Genomic DNA, 18,562 nt, shown 5'->3' on the forward strand with positions numbered 1-18,562 from the left:
AGACATTTATCCTATTACGCAGGATGGGCAAATTCCATCTAGGTCACTCATGTCCATCAGCATGCTTCGTGGAGTACCCATCAACTGTCTTTATGGTCATCCAGTTACAGACAACGTTTGATTAGCAATAAGGAACTCGACTCTACATCTAGGGTCCATAGTGGTTTCAGGTCGAAGGGTGGTATTCTCATAATGGGTCAATCCAGTATAAATATTACTCCTAATATTCATACCTATGTTTAAGACTTGATAACTCCTTATCCATGATCCATGAGATGTGATCATCAGTCTATATACATAATAGTCTTAATGCTTTAATGTTATCCCACTTCACAACAAAGCTCGACTACGGATACTTTAAGAATAGTGTCCTTATGTTTAATGGGATCTCATGATTAAGTCACACTTGATACATTAAACAGACTAGTTATTCTAGGGACTTTATTAAACAAACATAATAAAGAAAAATCCTTTTATTATTAATAAATAATTCGATACAAGTACCAAAAGTATTGGCCTCTAGGGCTTACACCAACAGAGAGGGCTTTTAACATTGTGTTGAGCTCGCGAACCGAAACTTGATTTTATACCGGGATGAACTAGAACCTATGAGATTCTACCACCAGGTTGATCTCAAATCGAAACAAACTTTTAACATTGGGGTGAGATTTAACTGAACCTTTTTACAGCAGGATAACCAAGAACCTATGAGATTTTAAGAGCGGGCTGATCTCAAACCTAAATGAATACTTTATCACATAATCCCTAAACCAAAGCTATTCACAGGTTTAGCTTTAAACTCAAACAAAAAATACCTAAAGGGATAAAAAGTTCAACCAAGATAAAAACAAAACTTTCTTAGTGAACTTACATATCTACCCTTCCAGAATTACAACTTCCTCACTCGCAAGATAACTTTCTCGAAAGTCTTTATGGCTAAACTTTAGTGAGAAAAAGTAAACAAAAAATATTTTTAGAGAAAGTGTGTGAAGTGAGAAATTAAATCATGTTTCTGGATGTGAAAATATGTGGAAAAGAACCTCTATTTATAAGCTAGAGGTTAGCACACAAAAAAATTATATGGACAATGATGATGAGCCAATTGATTGGCATCATGCTCCAATCAATTGGTAGGACTAAAGTTAATCGATTAATAAGTTAAAAAGGAAAGAAAATATATTTATCTATTACCATTTGTTAAGGCATTATCTTAATCTATTAGAGCATATTTTTGAACTGATCCAATCCTTTAGGCATACGTGTCAATCGATTGGCAAGAAAAAAAACATGCCCATAACTTTTCTGATAGTTCATAACTTGTCTGGAACAACTTTAAAGTATTTATAGAAATATTTTATTGAGAGAAATAAGTTTAAAAAGATGTTTTAGTGTGTAATAATAATAAATAAATTTGTAATTCTCAATTGTAAATTTAACAGGAATTGTTTTGAAAATAAATAATTATTAAATGAATATTAAATTAGAAAAAAAACTTATATCAAAAAGAAAAAATATATAAAAACTAAGTCTTGTAATCAAAGATATTGCTAGTAATTACTTTTATGGTAAGAGAGGTAGTATTTTCTAAGCAGACTAAACTTCAACTTCTGGCTCATTACAACTTATTGCATACTTTAGCTAAAACTGAATTTAAACAAACAAAAAAAAGTCTGGTTTCACTAAATTAAGAGCAAATTTCTAACTTTGTTATATTTTTACTCCAAAAATTCCATTCACTTAATTTAAGAGAAGTAAAATGTAAGGAGCCTCTACAAAAAAGACCATCAAAGAGAGTTTAAAAAATGAATTTAATTTTTATATGAATTCAACAAAATTAAATGAACTATGCGTTAGTTAATAATTTTTCTTATTAAGTCGTCCAATGGAAGTAATAATAGATGCAAGGCCATCATCTGCATTTTTGTAAAACCATCAAAAGCAACTCTAAAAGTTTATGATTTGTTTCAAGTAGGCGGAGAATAACACCCAGCCACACTATCTAACTTTGATTCAGGTTTCTTTATGTACATTTTAACAACTCAGGAGAAAATCATCTATCAGATTGCTAGGTTATCCTAACGCCTATCTTAGCTACTGTTCATACTGGGGCTGGGGAAATAAAATATACTAGGCTCAATCAGGATCACTGAAGCAAAAACGGAATGAACAACAAATTGACGGAAGACTATTGCTATAATTTTCAGAGGAATTAAATCCATAATTGAAACTTTACATTAAAGGATTTGAATCCCCCTTAATGCTGAGGTAGATGAGGTCTATTTTCCAGCATATCATAATGAAGAACAACATTATCCTGCAAGGAGGTTGTACATTAGAGGCCAACAATAGGGTGATGCTAGTTGGGGGAAACAAACGCAACAATATGACTCTGAAACAAGATAAAGTAGTAAAGAACATCATGAATATGGGCTTAATAATATATAAACTAACCTTGCGGACCGTTTCAAATGAACTTGGATCAAAACAGTGATAAGTTCCTCTCTCGTATGTGTTTGTTTTCACCAGCGGCTCCATGTTGGGTGCTCTTGTAAACCACAGTCGATACTCTTTGTGGTAAAACCAGCCTCTTTTGTTACTGAGCAATAACCCTTACCTTGTTAGAAATAATTGAACTAAGAAAAATAATTCAGATAATCAAGATTTTGGGATTAGTGTCAAAATAACTGAACAAGTGGTTAACAAAGACTTCAATGAGTTGACTATGCATGAAGTTGCAGTATGTTTGGTTCCCATTTGGAAAACTGTGAAAAATCATTTTGATCCAAAATAAAAGAGCTCCTTTTGGTTATAAACAGAGGTACATTTATAGCTGCAAATCAAACTACCTATAGTTAGCCACTTATCGAGTTGACTTTAATTAGCCACTTATCAAGTTGACTGTTCCCAAATTTTAATAATCCCAAATCATCCAAAAATCAAAAGAAACAACCAAAATAGGATGGATCGAAGAAAATGACATACAGCTCAATTGCAGCACATAATTGTGCTTTGTCTTTCGGCATACTGCAGAAAAGAAAATTTTATATTAAATTATAATACTAAACAAAGCCAATACAAAACAAGATTCAGATTTTAAAAGCACCTGTAAAATATGTAAAACAATGTTTCCACTGAAAACTTTGAAAAATAACCTAGCTGCAACATGCATCAGACAATTAGCCCAAAAAAAGGTTTAACGATAGGGAAATAAAATTATAAAACAATGTGAAAACTCACGTGTAAAGCAGGTGGTTGTTCCGCATAATAACACTGTGGCACATTAAACTCTGGATCACCCTTAGCTGATTCTTCTGCCCATGGAGACTTAAAAGTCTTATGAAGATTTTCTGATGAATTAAGATTTAAGCCAAGTGTAGTAAGATCAATTCCAAGAGCAAGAGATGCCAAGTCAAGATCGTTCATCCTGATTACACTTAACAGGCCAAGCAAACCATATGGATCTGGTGATTGTGCAGCTTGCATAGACATCATGCCCTGATCCCTAAAAGACTGATTTAGAGATGGCATTTGAAGACGAAACTGGGATTGATTCTTTTGCTGTTGATATTGCTGGATGAGTTGGTCGTATGATGAACCCATACCAGAAACTGTATTTGAAGAATTTAAAGGCCTTAATCCAATGCCAGGAGGTCCATTTGTCTAAAAAAAATCCAGAGTGATTTAAATGTCAGAAAGTACTTGCTCCAGAGGGAATTACATTATTTTAGTTTAAGCAGGCACTTATTGAAAAACAAGCTGAAATGGAGAAGGGGGATTTCATAAATAAAAAAAACAAGCTCCCCCATCCGGAATAGAATTGTGAACCTGTGACTGATAGGCAGAACGAGAAGACGGAAAAACATCTGATCCATGTTGATGGAGAAGATCCTGGTTATTTACCGATGAGAACGAGACACTGCCACTGCTGACTGAAGGATTATGCTGTTGCGGTTGGGGACGATGGGATGAATATGTTCCCCCCAAGCTGAAACCAGCAGACCTCCCCATCTGCTGATCGAAAGCATGAAAAGTTGAAAATGAGAGTTCTGACCTATATATAAAATGACTTCTCGATTTTTATAACATTTTACTCACAGAGAAATGCTGAGATTGCATCATTGGCATAGCATTGTCATGAAGTTGTTCTTTCTGGTGCATATCCATATCATAATCTGCACTAACACCTGTACACATGATATGGTCAGAAACATCCCTGGAAAAAACTTGAGCAACTTACATTCAAGTAACAAAGTTGTCATTTCCATCATAACAATCAAAGATTCATCAGCGCAAACCTAAGAATTAGGTTGCTTGGCAACATTTAGTGACATTAAGGCATCTTCATTAAATTTATAACATACGGTACAGATGCTTGACACAACCAGTAGCATATGCATGTAATAACCTATCAAGAGTGTATGCCTATAATAACCTATCAAGAGTGTATCCCTATAATAACCTATCAAGAGCAACGTGAGAATAAAACAAAGAGTAATAAAGCCAAGCGCTGAAGGTCTAAAAGACCTTCAAAAAGAAATCATAAAGTTCATTCTACGATTGATTTCTCAAAAAAGAAACTTTAAAAACTTCAAAACTGAAGATGGTTATACAATATAATTGCATAATAGATCCACCAATATTGCAACAAAAAAATGAATGACACATGTCTTAGCCAAACAACAGTAACCTTTGAATCCTGGTAATGCAGGGAAATCTTCATTTTGAATGCTAAATTCATGGTTTTGTTGACCAATAGGACTGACACCAAGACCCTGATTCCGTAAAGAACCTGCAATTTTGTGTTTGTATCATTATTGTAGAAGTAATCAAAAACATCAAATATAAAATTTAATCGCATTCGCATACCCAACTGTCCTTGAGATCCTCCAGCAGATCCAGGACGACTTGTCAGTTGAGGGAAATCATTGAGGTCAAAAGGTGAACTATCATTGGAATTTACATCATTCAACATCCTCATAGTGTTCAAGTTACTTACTCCGTGAACATGGCTTTGGGAAAGCGGGCCTCCAGCACTAGGATAAGAATTCCCTGACATTGAAAGCACCTGCGGAGATCCTGAATAAAGATGTTGTCACCGCAAAGTAGCATAGTATAATAATTATGTAAAATCAACTCAACATGTGATAGGAACCCAGGAACAGTAGAATTTTCCGAGAGATGAAAAAAAGAGGGAAAAGGACAATTAATGCTTTGGTAGTGTTTATTGATTACAAGTAAAGAACCCAAAGAGAGTCCTCCCCTTCCAAGGATTTTCCTTTACTAAAAAAAAGTTAAGGCCTGAATTTCAAAAGAATAAAAACATAATGAATGATCATCTACTCTCCCACCCCACTACATATTCTAACCATCCAACTAGTTATGCAATTAACTACTCGTAACCAACTTCAACTACTTCGTGCAATTTCTGTTTCCTTATATTCTTCTCTATAATGAGACCGATCATCCACGTGTCTCAAATCCTAGATTAGCAATAGCATGCTACAGCGAAGGAGAGTGGTTTAAAGTAGAGAGGCTGACTGCAGCTTGTTGCTCGCAGATAGTCTGCAGTGGAATGCCTTGACCCCAGTTTCCTCCACAGCAGCTCTTGACCGGCGTGTGGTGACTTACTAGTTTCTGAGAAGCCCATTCTCTTTTCATTCATATACGATAATGGTCTATTAGCTCAATAGTATGCTATAGCTGAAATGTTGAATCGTCTGCAGCATACAGAGCTTTCCATTTTCATTTTTACTACCCAACATGACCTTGCTGGAGTTATTATGGCACGCTATTTCTGCTTTGAAGTTAGGCTAGCAAATTGTTTTGGACCTATGTGTTCAATAATTAAAATGGTCTCATATCACCCATTGGATGAGCATATATAGTTACAACAACAACAATCAAGCTTTTCACACTAAGTGGGGTGTGTCATAATGTCACCGCAAAGTAGCATAGTATAATAATTATGTAAAATCAACTCAACATGTGATAGGAACCCAGGAACAGTAGAATTTTCCGAGAGATGAAAAAAAGAGGGAAAAGGACAATTAATGCTTTGGTAGTGTTTATTGATTACAAGTAAAGAACCCAAAGAGAGTCCTCCCCTTCCAAGGATTTTCCTTTACTAAAAAAAAGTTAAGGCCTGAATTTCAAAAGAATAAAAACATAATGAATGATCATCTACTCTCCCACCCCACTACATATTCTAACCATCCAACTAGTTATGCAATTAACTACTCGTAACCAACTTCAACTACTTCGTGCAATTTCTGTTTCCTTATATTCTTCTCTATAATGAGACCGATCATCCACGTGTCTCAAATCCTAGATTAGCAATAGCATGCTACAGCGAAGGAGAGTGGTTTAAAGTAGAGAGGCTGACTGCAGCTTGTTGCTCGCAGATAGTCTGCAGTGGAATGCCTTGACCCCAGTTTCCTCCACAGCAGCTCTTGACCGGCGTGTGGTGACTTACTAGTTTCTGAGAAGCCCATTCTCTTTTCATTCATATACGATAATGGTCTATTAGCTCAATAGTATGCTATAGCTGAAATGTTGAATCGTCTGCGGCATACAGAGCTTTCCATTTTCATTTTTACTACCCAACATGACCTTGCTGGAGTTATTATGGCACGCTATTTCTGCTTTGAAGTTAGGCTAGCAAATTGTTTTGGACCTATGTGTTCAATAATTAAAATGGTCTCATATCACCCATTGGATGAGCATATATAGTTACAACAACAACAATCAAGCTTTTCACACTAAGTGGGGTCGGTTATATGGATCAAACTGTGTCATAATGTTCTATCAAAAACCATGTCTCTATCCAACATATATAGTTTATATAAGTTTTATTTTAATAGAAAAAAGACATGTGTGGTAATAAGATAAAACACGGTTTTTTTGACAGCATGGTAATTGACAGAGTCAGAAAAACTTTTAATCCACATATAATATTGCAAATAAATAGTTTGATAAATGGCAATATTAGGATCAGAAAATCAGGACAAAGAGTGCACTTTTAATAGGAGAGAAGTGAACAAAAATAGATATCGAATATGGATCTATAGGATAAAGATTAAAGAGGGCAAACGTGAGTCAAGACAGACTTCAGAAAATTTTGTTGACCCATCACCATTATAAGTTGTAAGTGACTACTAAAAGTAATCAAACAACTTGGCAACCAATGCTAGCAATCACTATAAAACACATTCAACATACTGAAAATAACAACACAAGAAAATGTCATACTCGAAAAGAATTGTAGACTTGTAGTGGTACACATTTCACTGTGAAAAACAATTTTATAAGAAAAGGTATTACTTGAACAAAGTTTGTAACAGAATAATGTATGAACATTTGAAAAGAAGTTGATACTAAATATGAAGACAACATTGACATGGTCAGAATAATCACAATAAAATTACTTTCACACCAATTTCAGTGTTTTTGTGATTGTGACTATAAAAATGCATACCTTGTGGAAGCACGCTACTCATCAATCGATTTTGTCCTTGCATGCCTAAACCACCAGATCCACTGTTTGCACTCAAGTTTAGACGAGAAGCAAGACCGGGAACAGACAATCCTCCAGTCCTTCCAATATTCCCCCCACCAACCATGTTTCCTAAAGAACTGGTGATTCGAGGATCTACACTTCCTGAAATTGGGGATACTCCTAATCCTGGAACAGCGCTTCGATTACCAATAGATGCAGGAAACCCAGGAATAGAACCACCAAATTCATTTGTACTATTACTATATCCAGGGTTTCCTACAACACTTGTACCTCCTCTATTGGTGACTCCTGAATGTCCATAGGAACTTCCATGAGATAGCTGCAAAATACAATTGATACAGGTGAAAAGTGAAAACCTAGTAAATAACAACAGTAAAATTAAAATGACAGAAAGAAGAGGTGAAAAGTATTATCGAATTTTCAATTATTAGTTATTACTCTCGATCTGTCTTAGAAAACACACATGACACCAATACAAACCTGTGATAATGCAATAGGGAGATTGTTGGATGTAAATCTTCCACTAGAAAGGCTTCCTGCTTGTTGTTGAACACCCCCAGACGGAACATTATTTAATGTGGAGTTTCTTGGTGGGAGAGTACCAGGCATGTTGGGAACATTAAAGCTCCCATGAATATTATGCATCCCTTGAATAGCACCTGCAACAGGAACTTAGCAATTATATTAACTAAATAGGAGAAAAAGATGAAGTAAACCAGCAAATGCTCCGCACCAGTATGATGAAAAATTGGGGAGGCTGCACCAGACTGACTAGAGAAAGATGTGGCATAAGACCGTCCAGCACCATCCGAAAGATTTGAAGCAGATCCGTTCACAGAAGACTGCAAAGAAAATTCAGTTACAATTCTCATTCATAATAAACATGTTAAAAGGAAAAAACCTAGAAGTGTGAATCATCATTTTAGGAAATATGAAAATAATAATACAAAATAAAGTGTTATTAAACAAATATTATCAGTCTGTTTGTGCATCCAACAAGCACGGGGCATGAAATCTGCAACAAAGACTGCAAATTTAAATATTGGCAAGTAAAAATTGTGGATAGGGAGCCGTATGAATGTCAATACGAACCCATCTAAGAGATGGAAAAGTCAAAGTTTTCGATAAAAATGAATCGATATAGCAACCTGGTAGCCATGACAATGCAAAAGAGTGAAGGGAAAGAAGCAAATATAATTTCATGAAGACAAATTAAAAACAAGGATGAGGAGGGAAAGCTTTTCAAGTCATGAGGAAATACATTAAGAAAACCCGACATTGCATGAATTTCAAATGGCCAAGCCAAAAATCATCCGTTGCAGAAAACAATCTTCCTTTATATTCAAGTCGTCAGAACAACCTGAAGAGTGTTTCCTTGCAAATAATCAACAACCTAAATTGGACAACATACCGTGAAAGACAGTGTATTAGAGACAACACAATACAATTGTAACCTGTAATCATCCGTGAATATAACAAACTAAACCAAAATTTAGCATGCAGCCAACATATGGAAATTTAAGTTAAAGGCAAATCAACCATCTCTCTCTCTATCTCATTAAAATATTTCTCCCGTCTACAAGCTATATAACCCATGCGGCATCCAGGTTTAACCATTCAATCCTTTATAACTAAAACAAAATACTCTGAAAAACAAGGTCATTTCATATATAATTTATGCTTAAACATCATTTTAGTTACTTTTCAATATGACTGTAAAATTAGAAGTTTCGCTTAGAATCAAACCAATATTGATGCTGTGGTTGTAGCAATACTCTCAACCACATGTCAACTGGCAAATGTAAAATGATTTACAACAAAAGAAAATCACAACAGCCACAATGCTGTAGATTTTGTTCAACACAATCACAGTTGAGTGCAACAGCTACAATTTTCTTTTGCAGAAAAATGCTACTCCAACCTCAGTTTGAAACCACAGAACACACTACCAATGCATTTAACTCATTTTCATGGATTTAAAAAATAACATATCATAAAAATCTTCAATCTATATTAACCTCCACAAACCCTAACTCAATGTTCAAGCATATCTCATTTCTCATTTCTCATTTCTATCATAAACAGTATACGAAAAATTACATAAAAACAAAATGAACGGCACTACATTGGTAAGAGAGGTTTCATTTTCACTCCACGGAATCAAATTATCATCAACATCATATACTGATATACGAAGCGTAAGAACATGAACAACAACGAACATGTAAAGCAGTGAGATTATGAAGTGAAAAGCATAGTAGATCGAAGCAGGGACGAGGCAGAGTCAACTCGGACGCGAAGAGAGTACCTGAGAAGAATACTGAGTGAAACGAGCGAGTTCGGAAGCCCTAGCCAGAAAGAGAAAGCGAGAGATTTGAGAAGCTTTGTGGAATTAATTTGGGTTTTTGTTATATAGTAAACTTCTGATTATAAAAGTGTGTAGAGGGCCTCTGCGAAACTGATTTGCCACCTCCTTTGGTTGGCAACTAGGACAAGCTTTTATTTTATTTTATTTTTGAGTGAGTATTGTCACACCTTCATCCTATTTTGCAAATTGCAAATTTATTTGTTATCAAACTTCATATATCTATTTATGTATATTACTCAAAAAAAATATACTAGATCTTTTTTAATTAGGTAGTATTTCATAACTTGGAAGCACTTATTTTCAAGAACTCATCCTTATATAAACATATGAACTATCTTATATCAAATTCATAAAATAATGCGTAGGGATTAACAGATACATGTGATAATTCGTAAAAATCAATCATGATAATGCGTAGGGATTAACAAATATATATGGTATGTTCTAATTCGCAAAAATCAACCATAAAAATTAAACGTGAGAGTAAATGGATTTTGAATTTTCATGTTCAATTTCTTCAATTGTGTTTGTGTTCAAAAAAGGATTCGATTTTAAAAAAATCATTCATAAATGATTGGACCCTATCAATTCAAATTACTAATATGATTTTAATATTTAATTCTAATATAAGTGTAAATGGCAATTCTTTCTTATACTCGATCGTTAATACCTATAGCTTAAATCATGACGGGTATATCTATTCGATTAACTTTCATTTATTATTTATTATTATAAATATACTTATGAAAGAGAACAATTTCTTTTGTCCATTGAAAACAAATTTTTATGTCATAACCTAAAAACAGCTTATCATGTCATTAAGATATATCTGGCATACTTTTCTTCTTTAAAATAAACTATTATTGTTTAAGTTTTTAAAAAAAATCTATCTCTTATAATCTTCTATTTTAAAAAATTGACCGACTTGAGGAAGAAAATTGAAAAGGAATAGAAAAACGATCAAGAATCAGATCGCCTATATTAGATGGTCATGCACCAACGCCAATTGGTTATAAGATGACTGTGTGGTTATTAGAATAGAAACCAATAGTTCTTCATTTATTTCTTTGATTTTACTTCTCTATTTTTATTGTTTAGAGATCTTTATATTTTCTTCTATTGAATTTTATGGGTGACCATGCACCACTAACAGGAGTTATGATGCGGTGGTGTGGTTATTGGAAATCAGTAGTTCTCCATTTATTTCTTTGCTTTTACTTCTTTATTTATTGTTGAGAAATCTCTATTTTTTCTTCTCTTAATTTTTATGTGTGAATATTATTATATTTGAAGTATATATTAAATTATTTAAGATTTGTTTTGTTGTTTTACTTTCAAATTAGCATCATCTGAATCGAAGAATCTCTAATCAAAACAACTTGAAATTTGAAGAAACTGAGAAGCATTTTGGTGGAATTGGATTGAATATTATGTAATTTTATTTTGCACAAATTAAGATTTTTGAATTGGCTCTCTAACTAGCTCTATAACTAACTTGTCATCCCCTTTTGTTGACAATTAAAAAAAATTAAGGGTAAATCATTTCTCGCACATACTTTCTATTTTACAAATTGCAAATTTATTTAAATTATTAAATTTATTTTTGTCAATCTATATTCATTTCTTTAAAAAAATTGTTAATGACCACCAAAATAAATATATTTATGATGTAATGTCCCATATCCCCTTAAATGCTCAATTAGTGGTCAATTGAGACCAATTGAGTTCCTATGTACTCTATCTTTTGTCAAATAAAATAATTAGAACTCCGATGTGCCCTAAATGTTGTCAGTTGGGACCCATAGAGTAACCAGTGAATTCTGAAGAGATTAATTATTAATAAAAGAGACAGACTAATATTAATAAGTACAAGAGATAATATTTTGGTAACATTAATAATTGATCGATTGGTACTAGAAGACAAAATATCAATTGAGATATTTTGTATTACTACTTAATATTATATTATATATATATATATATATATATATATATATATATATATGTTATATGTATTTATGTGGTGAGAAAGAAAGAAGAAGTGGATAAGAATGAAAGAAAGAAAGAAAGAAAGAAAGAAATTGTAGGTAAGAGAGAAAGAGAGTTATCAGAAAGAAAGAAAAGAAAGGAAATAAGAAGAGATGAGAAAAGAGAAAGGAAGAGAAAGAATGGGAAGAAGAATAAGAAACTCATGGAGGAACAAGAAGATTGGTATCATCTTCATCATTAGCCACCATCTTCTTCACCAACTTCATCATCCTCTCCATAGGAGGTGAGTTCTTAGATAGAAATTAGCTTTTGAGGGATATAATATATGTCTTAGGAGTTAGGATTAGTGTGAATCTATGATGAAATTATTGTTGTTCATACTTCTCCTTGATTTTATATGTTAGTACTATATTGTGTGTTGATGTTACTCTTATGTTGTTCTTGTTATCTTTGATTCCCATGGTGGCATATGTATGTTCTTCTTGAATCATACTTCATAATCACTTAATTTGGTGTTGATTTATGTTAGTATATGGTTTGGAATGGTTTAGAATGGTAAGGGATGGAAGAAGGCATGTTTAGAAATGTGATTTTTGCAAAAGTTTTAGGTGTCAATTGATTGACACCATGGACCAATCGATTGGTCCCTTCCATTTTAGTGAAAATCGTGGCAGAATGTTGATCCAGTTGATTGGGTCATGACAGCAATCGATTGGTTCCCCTATTTTCACTCTAAAATGAGTTTCGTAACTCATAACGAGGCCCGGTCGGATGCGTTGGGAAGCTAGTTAAATGCTTTATTGCTTGGTAAGATAGAATTATGCTTATAAGTGAATTATAACTTGCTTGTTGGTATTATACTAATATGTGTGTTTACTAATTATTTCATTGTATCCATCATAAAACGGGAATGGTAATTGCGATAAATGTGAGGTCAAACACATTGGAAAGGTAGTCAAATGCTTCATCAATTGATGATAAGAAAAACATGTTTGTACTACAATTATTGTCTATGTTTTGGTAATGAAATTATTATGTGTATTCATGAACTATATTGTGAAATTGTTGTATGTTGATTGTGTAAGTATAAGATTAAAACTTATGAGTGAGGTAAACCTAGGTGAGTACTAGGTAAATAACTTAGAAAGATAACTTAAGTCATGAAATGAGTTAGATAGTGATGCTTGGATGTAATCGTACCATGGTGCGTACAACTGACAAGTAGTCACAGGAATGATACATTAACCTGCTATGTATGGAACATGTGTGATTTATGTATAAGAATGGATCATGTTATGATGCCATGAGAATTGATATGATATCATGAGAATTTATTTGACATTTGGTGAGGAACATTTGTTCCAAAAGTCCTATTTTGGTGAGGAGCCTTGCTCCAAAAGTCCTATTTGTTATTGAGAATTAATCACGTACTCGGAATTAGTTGTGACTATGCACATACCACTTCAAGGGCTTAGGTAAATAGGTAAGTGGGGATGTGGCACCAATGATTCGTGCCTTAATTGGGTTTGAGTCCCAACCATGGAGAACATGGGGGAAAGGTGGACATCTAAGTGGGTTAGAGTCTCATACGGTGAAAGATACTCAAAGTGGGTTTGAGTCTCATACGAGTGATGGTTCTTAAAAGTGGCTTTGAGTCCCATGGGGGAACCTGATATCCACTGCGAAAGTCAAATCATACGGGCATTCGTGAATCAAGCCTTGGCCTAGACGTAGGTTCGGTTAGGGATCGATGTTGCGTGAATCCGAATAGTGATTTATTGAGTTATGTGTACTCAAGTGACATGTTTCCATACATTGTGAATATCCATTAGTTGCTCAAGTCCTAGTTACAAGGTGCGAGTGATACACAAGTAACAGAAGGTTAATACTTGAGTTAGAATCGAGTAGAAACCTTGTAGAGCCGAGTGGACCCATAGGATAGGAGAACTCACTGAGATTATTATCTCATCCCATTATTGTTGTTATTTTTCAGGTATTCCTTGCATATTGAATTTAAGAGCAGTTGTTTACTGATGTTTCAAGGGATGCAGTTATTTTGATCTTCCATTGTAGAGTTGTGTAGAATGAAGATATTGTGCATAGTTCTTAGATTTTTATTTTTAGGCACTATTGTATAACATGTCTCATTGATATTTTTAAGTTGGACGCGTGTATATAATAATGTCACTAGGCACTTATGTTGTGTCAGTACCAATTAATAACACTTGTATGATATTATTCTAGATATATTATATGGGTTGTTACAGTTGGTATCAGAGCAGGTTGATTTTCGACCTTGCCTTGAAACATCGTAAGTAAATCTATTCCTGCCTCATATATGTGTTTAGACAACATGATTCTTAATATCACTGTATTTAGTATTGGGCCTGATCAACCTAATGTGCGTGGTAGGTAGGATCATGGTTGAGCGACCACGAGGACTCTGAAGGTGGTGTAGGGCTTATATTTCAAGGGTGGACTCAAGTCAAGAGTTTAATAGTAAGGAGATTTGGTTAATTCAGTTGAAGCCTTAGTATAAGTTGTAACTTTGGTAACGTGTAATTGAAGAGAGGTGTATGGTTCAAGAAATCCAGTAATGTTAAGGGAGTCGGGAAGTGAGGATTTCTTTTGGATGGATCGGTTAGAGTTTTGAGAAGTATCTGAATCTGCTAGTAGGACAAGATTGATCCACTAGTGTGGGATAAGTGTTGTGAGTAATTCCATACAGTGGAGGAGGAAGGATGGTTAGGTTGCACATATGTCATAAGGTATAGAAGTGAGATAGTGCATCAGTGTTTCAATTTCTAAGGTCACTAGAATATCTTGGAAGAAAGAGAGTATTTCAGGGAGTATGTTCAGAATGGTACCTTCTAAGTGGTTGAGAGCTTGAGATATAAGGACGTTTGACACCTTTGTAAGAGTCTAAGGTAGTGGTGAAGCCTAAGAAGAGACTCGAGGACATGAATGCCCATTCCAAGTGAAACATGTATGCACCAAATGAAGGGTAGAAGATAAATCAAGTATTTTCAGACTTAAAAAGGGATATCAGGTTCAGGATAGTTTGTCAAGGATTCAGTGTTAGTAACAAACCATTATGGAATGTTGAGTTACCTAAGGATCAATTATAAAAGATTGTGTCGAAGAGAGAACAAACATTATATAGTAACAGAAGTTCTAGTGGTATGGGTTGAAGGGGGATTGTGTTGAGAGATAGGACAAGTAATTTGGATTTGAGTAAATTCTAGTAGAAGGGTTCTATTATTGGAGTTAAGAGGCTTATTATAGAAACGAAGCAGACATGGAGATTGGGAGCAGTGTAAACCTTGCATTACAACTATCGAAATGGAATGCACTTCAAATAAGGAAATTATGGAGTCATAAGGATTTTTTTAGGCTAAGATATGAGTGTGTAGTTGATGATCGTTACGAAGATTTCTAGACAATGAATGGAGTGGAGAAAGTTATACCTTGGTATTATGAAGTATGTGATAGTAGCATTATGGTCACAAATATGTGAAATTGACTATCCTTCTTTGGGATGGTTATGGAGTATCACATTCTTTATTTTGAGTAGTGAGTTTTGTGTCTTTAAGAGTTGGAGTCATGGTAAGCAACAGAGGACAAACCAAGATTAAATATTGGACTGAGTGTGAATTGTGGAATGGACTATACCGGGTGGTCTTGCAGGTAGTTGATAAGAGTTTTCAGTTACGATTTGTTCAGATAAGTGGCTTCTATGTGATGAAATGTTTAATGGATATTGGTTTGGAAGACAATCCAAGTCAATGAGTATGTGGTAATGTCAAGGTTCACATTTAAGTGTGTATTATATGGTTTGCAAGAGTAAAAGTGAGTTAATGAAAGTCAACATGTTTTTGTTCATCTTCTTATGTAGTGTTTGGATTATTTAAGTATGGTGTTCACACCGTGTTAGATCTGAGTGTATCCTAAATCTCATTGGTGTACCATTGTGGATATGCAAATTTGAGTATGAGGTTACAAGTTTCTACGAGTCAAATTGATAGTCTTGAAATTGGAATTTTGAAGGTGTAATGCGTAGTTGATCATCTATAGAGATATCACAAAAGTAAGATGTTTGGGAAATCAACCTAGTGAACCATGCTCAGTTTAAGTAAGTCTTGGAAGTACCACTATTATGACTATGAATAACTATAAGGAGAGAAGTTGGAAGAGACTTACTGAGTGGTGATCTTTAGGAGGTTAGTTCTGTATTTTACATATATGTTAGTAAGGTGTAAAGTGGTTAGTCAGAATATGGCATTCGACAACTTCTTGGATTCATGGCTTCGTATGTGGACCCCCAGGAGAGTGGTATTTTTATATACAACGATACTCTACCCTATTGGAAGGATTCATGAGTTATACTTCCGAGGAGGAACGAGAATCAGATATTCATAAAGTTAACCATGTAACTTAGGTTGTATACTAGTAAGAGCATGAGCTAATATTATTAAAGATGGATCAGGACGTTGAGATGAAGGGTTCTAGATAGGAAGTGAAATGTTATTTCTAAAGGTGTGAAGTGTTGTGTGATTATGTGAGTAGTATGGAAACTCATAGTTACATTCTAGATTGCTTAAGGTTTCTTAGAAGTGGTGTCTCGTTAATGACTTGAAGTTCCTTTATGGTGTTATTTTTTTTAATGGTCGAGATCTTGTGTCAGCAGAAACCTTGAATAAATCAGAACCCTATAAGAGGATTTGATATGGAATATAGTAACCAGAATCATATATTGTCAAACTAATTTGGATTATTTACTTTGAGCACATGATAAATCTAAATGTCATACATTTTTATGGTTGTAGTCATGCGACTCCTGCATATCTATCTTATGGAGGGTGTTGGTCATATTCTAAACTTTCGTGTGTCAGCAAGAAATTTATTCTACTAATGGATGTCGGTGAGGTCCTAGTGTTGTTTTGGGTGGTGGGTACTCTAGAGGATAAACGTGATTTTCTATGTAGACTATTAGCTAAGTAGTAGTGCTTGGGAATCCCATGTGTTTCACTGTTGGAATCAAAGTAGCACAGTGAAAGATGATGGATGAAAGAGCTCAATCAAGATTATGGGGATCAGAGAGATAGTTACTCATAAGAATGGGAGTAAGACAATCTCCTGATAATGGTGTTATCTTATTGGAGTAGTACGAGAGAAGTGAAATAGTAGGAGTAAAGGCTTGTAGCATATAGTATCAGATAAAGTGAAATTGATGAGATTATCGATAGATGGATTACAAAGTTTGTCGCATTTGTTGAAGGAATAATAAGAGAAAAGTAGTCAATATTGTGTGTGGTTAAGGAATCAATAAGTTTTCTTATGAAAATTTAATGAGTGTTGATTATCCAAATCAAGATAAGATGTCGTGGGTATGTTTTGTGTGACTCAGTACAAAGGGTAGTCGTTTGTTTCCGAAAGGAAAGTGAATAAATGATTTAGAGCGGTATATCAAATGAATTAAGTGGGAGCAAAGTAAAATGTTAATCCAATATTGAAACGAGGATATGGTTAAGACCATGAAGTATTGAGAGTTCACACAAGAAAAAAGTTCGCTAAGGAAAATAAGTTGGAAGAGTGAATATGTCGGGGGTTTGAAATCGAAGAGAAGTCAAGTGTTGGTCTAAGACGTTGATGCAAGAATTGTTTATTTGTCGAGTGGAGGAAATTCAGGGGCGAATTTCAATTTAAGGGGGGAGAATGTAATATCCCATATCCCCCTTAAATGCTCAATTAGTTGTCAGTTGAGACCAATTGAATTCCTATGTACTCTATCTTTTGTCAGTTGGAACAATTAGAGCTTCTATGTGCTCTAAATGTTGTCAGTTGGGACCAATAGAGTAACCAGTGAATTATGAAGAGATTAATTATTAATAAAAGAGACAAACCAATATTAATAAGTACAAGAGAGGATATTTTGGTAACATTAATAATTGATCAATTGGTACTAGAAGACAAAATATCAATTGAGATATTTTGTATTACTGCTTAATATTATATTATATGTATTTATGTGGTGAGAAAGAAAGAAGAAGTGGATAAGAATGAAAGAAAGAAAGAAAGAAATGGTAGGTAAGAGAGAAAGAGAGTTATCAGAAAGAAAGAAAAGAAAGGAAATAGGAAGAGAAGAGAAAAGAGAAAGGAAGAGAAAGAATAGGAAGAAGAATAAGAAACTCATGGAGGAACAAGAAGATTGGTATCATCTTCATAATTATCCACCATCTTCTTCACCAACTTCATCATCCTCTCCATAGAAGGTGAGTTCTTAGATAAAAATTAGCTTTTGGGGGATATAATTTATATCTTGGGAGTTAGGATTGGTGTGAATCTATGATGAAATTATTATTGTTCATACTTCTCCTTGATTCTATATGTTAGTACTATATTGCATGTTGATGTTGCTCCCATGTTGTTCTTGTTATCTTTGATTCCCATGGTGGCATATGTATGTTGTTCTTGAATCATACTTCATAATCACTTAATTTGGTGTGGATTTATGTTAGTATATGGTTTGGAATGGTTTAGAATGGTAAGGGATGGAAGAAGACATGTTTAGAAATGTGATTTTTGGAAAAGTTTTAGGTGTCAATCGATTGACACCATGGACCAATCAATCGGTCCCTTCCATTTTAGTGAAAAATCGTGGCAAAATGTTGATCCAATCGATTGGGCCA

At 34.2% G+C, this 18,562-nt stretch overlaps 1 protein-coding gene and 1 non-coding gene across 5 annotated transcripts; one reads left to right on the forward strand and one right to left on the reverse strand.

Annotated features, from left to right (window-relative positions):
* Positions 1 to 1,895: 1,895 nt before the first annotated feature.
* LOC127101609 (probable NOT transcription complex subunit VIP2) lies at positions 1,896 to 10,019 on the reverse strand. Of its 4 annotated transcripts, none has more exons than XM_051039065.1 (14): positions 9,825 to 10,017; positions 8,778 to 8,909; positions 8,250 to 8,358; positions 7,997 to 8,175; positions 7,475 to 7,835; positions 4,867 to 5,076; positions 4,688 to 4,789; positions 4,096 to 4,184; positions 3,826 to 4,008; positions 3,238 to 3,660; positions 3,104 to 3,156; positions 2,983 to 3,024; positions 2,452 to 2,596; positions 1,896 to 2,314 (listed from the first exon to the last, which is right to left on the reverse strand). In XM_051039065.1, the coding sequence occupies exons 2-14, from the start codon at positions 8,793 to 8,795 to the stop codon at positions 2,255 to 2,257; spliced, it is 1,974 nt and encodes a 657-aa protein (XP_050895022.1). In that variant the 5' UTR covers positions 8,796 to 8,909; positions 9,825 to 10,017; the 3' UTR covers positions 1,896 to 2,254. The 4 variants fall into 4 exon arrangements, with proteins under 4 accessions (XP_050895022.1, XP_050895021.1, XP_050895023.1 ...); XM_051039064.1 differs by having other exon boundaries at positions 3,826 to 4,011; XM_051039066.1 differs by lacking the exon at positions 8,778 to 8,909 and having other exon boundaries at positions 3,826 to 4,011.
* Positions 8,250 to 8,330, forward strand: LOC127109615 (small nucleolar RNA snoR35). Its single transcript, XR_007796887.1, has one exon. It is a non-coding gene; the product is annotated as a small nucleolar RNA snoR35 (small nucleolar RNA).
* Positions 10,020 to 18,562: the final 8,543 nt, after the last annotated feature.

Source organism: Lathyrus oleraceus, chromosome 7 (genome assembly GCF_024323335.1).
Source record: "Lathyrus oleraceus cultivar Zhongwan6 chromosome 7, CAAS_Psat_ZW6_1.0, whole genome shotgun sequence".
NCBI classification, from domain to species: domain Eukaryota; kingdom Viridiplantae; phylum Streptophyta; class Magnoliopsida; order Fabales; family Fabaceae; genus Lathyrus; species Lathyrus oleraceus.

Bases quoted from the DNA above. Each gene is read 5' to 3' on its own strand.
- LOC127101609 (XM_051039064.1), bottom strand. The intron at 4,012-4,095 runs GTGAGTAAAATG...GCTTTCGATCAG, and splicing joins TGCAATCTCAGCATTTCTCT to CAGATGGGGAGGTCTGCTGG. The intron at 2,315-2,451 runs GTTAGTTTATAT...ACCTCCTTGCAG, and splicing joins CATTTGAAACGGTCCGCAAG to GATAATGTTGTTCTTCATTA.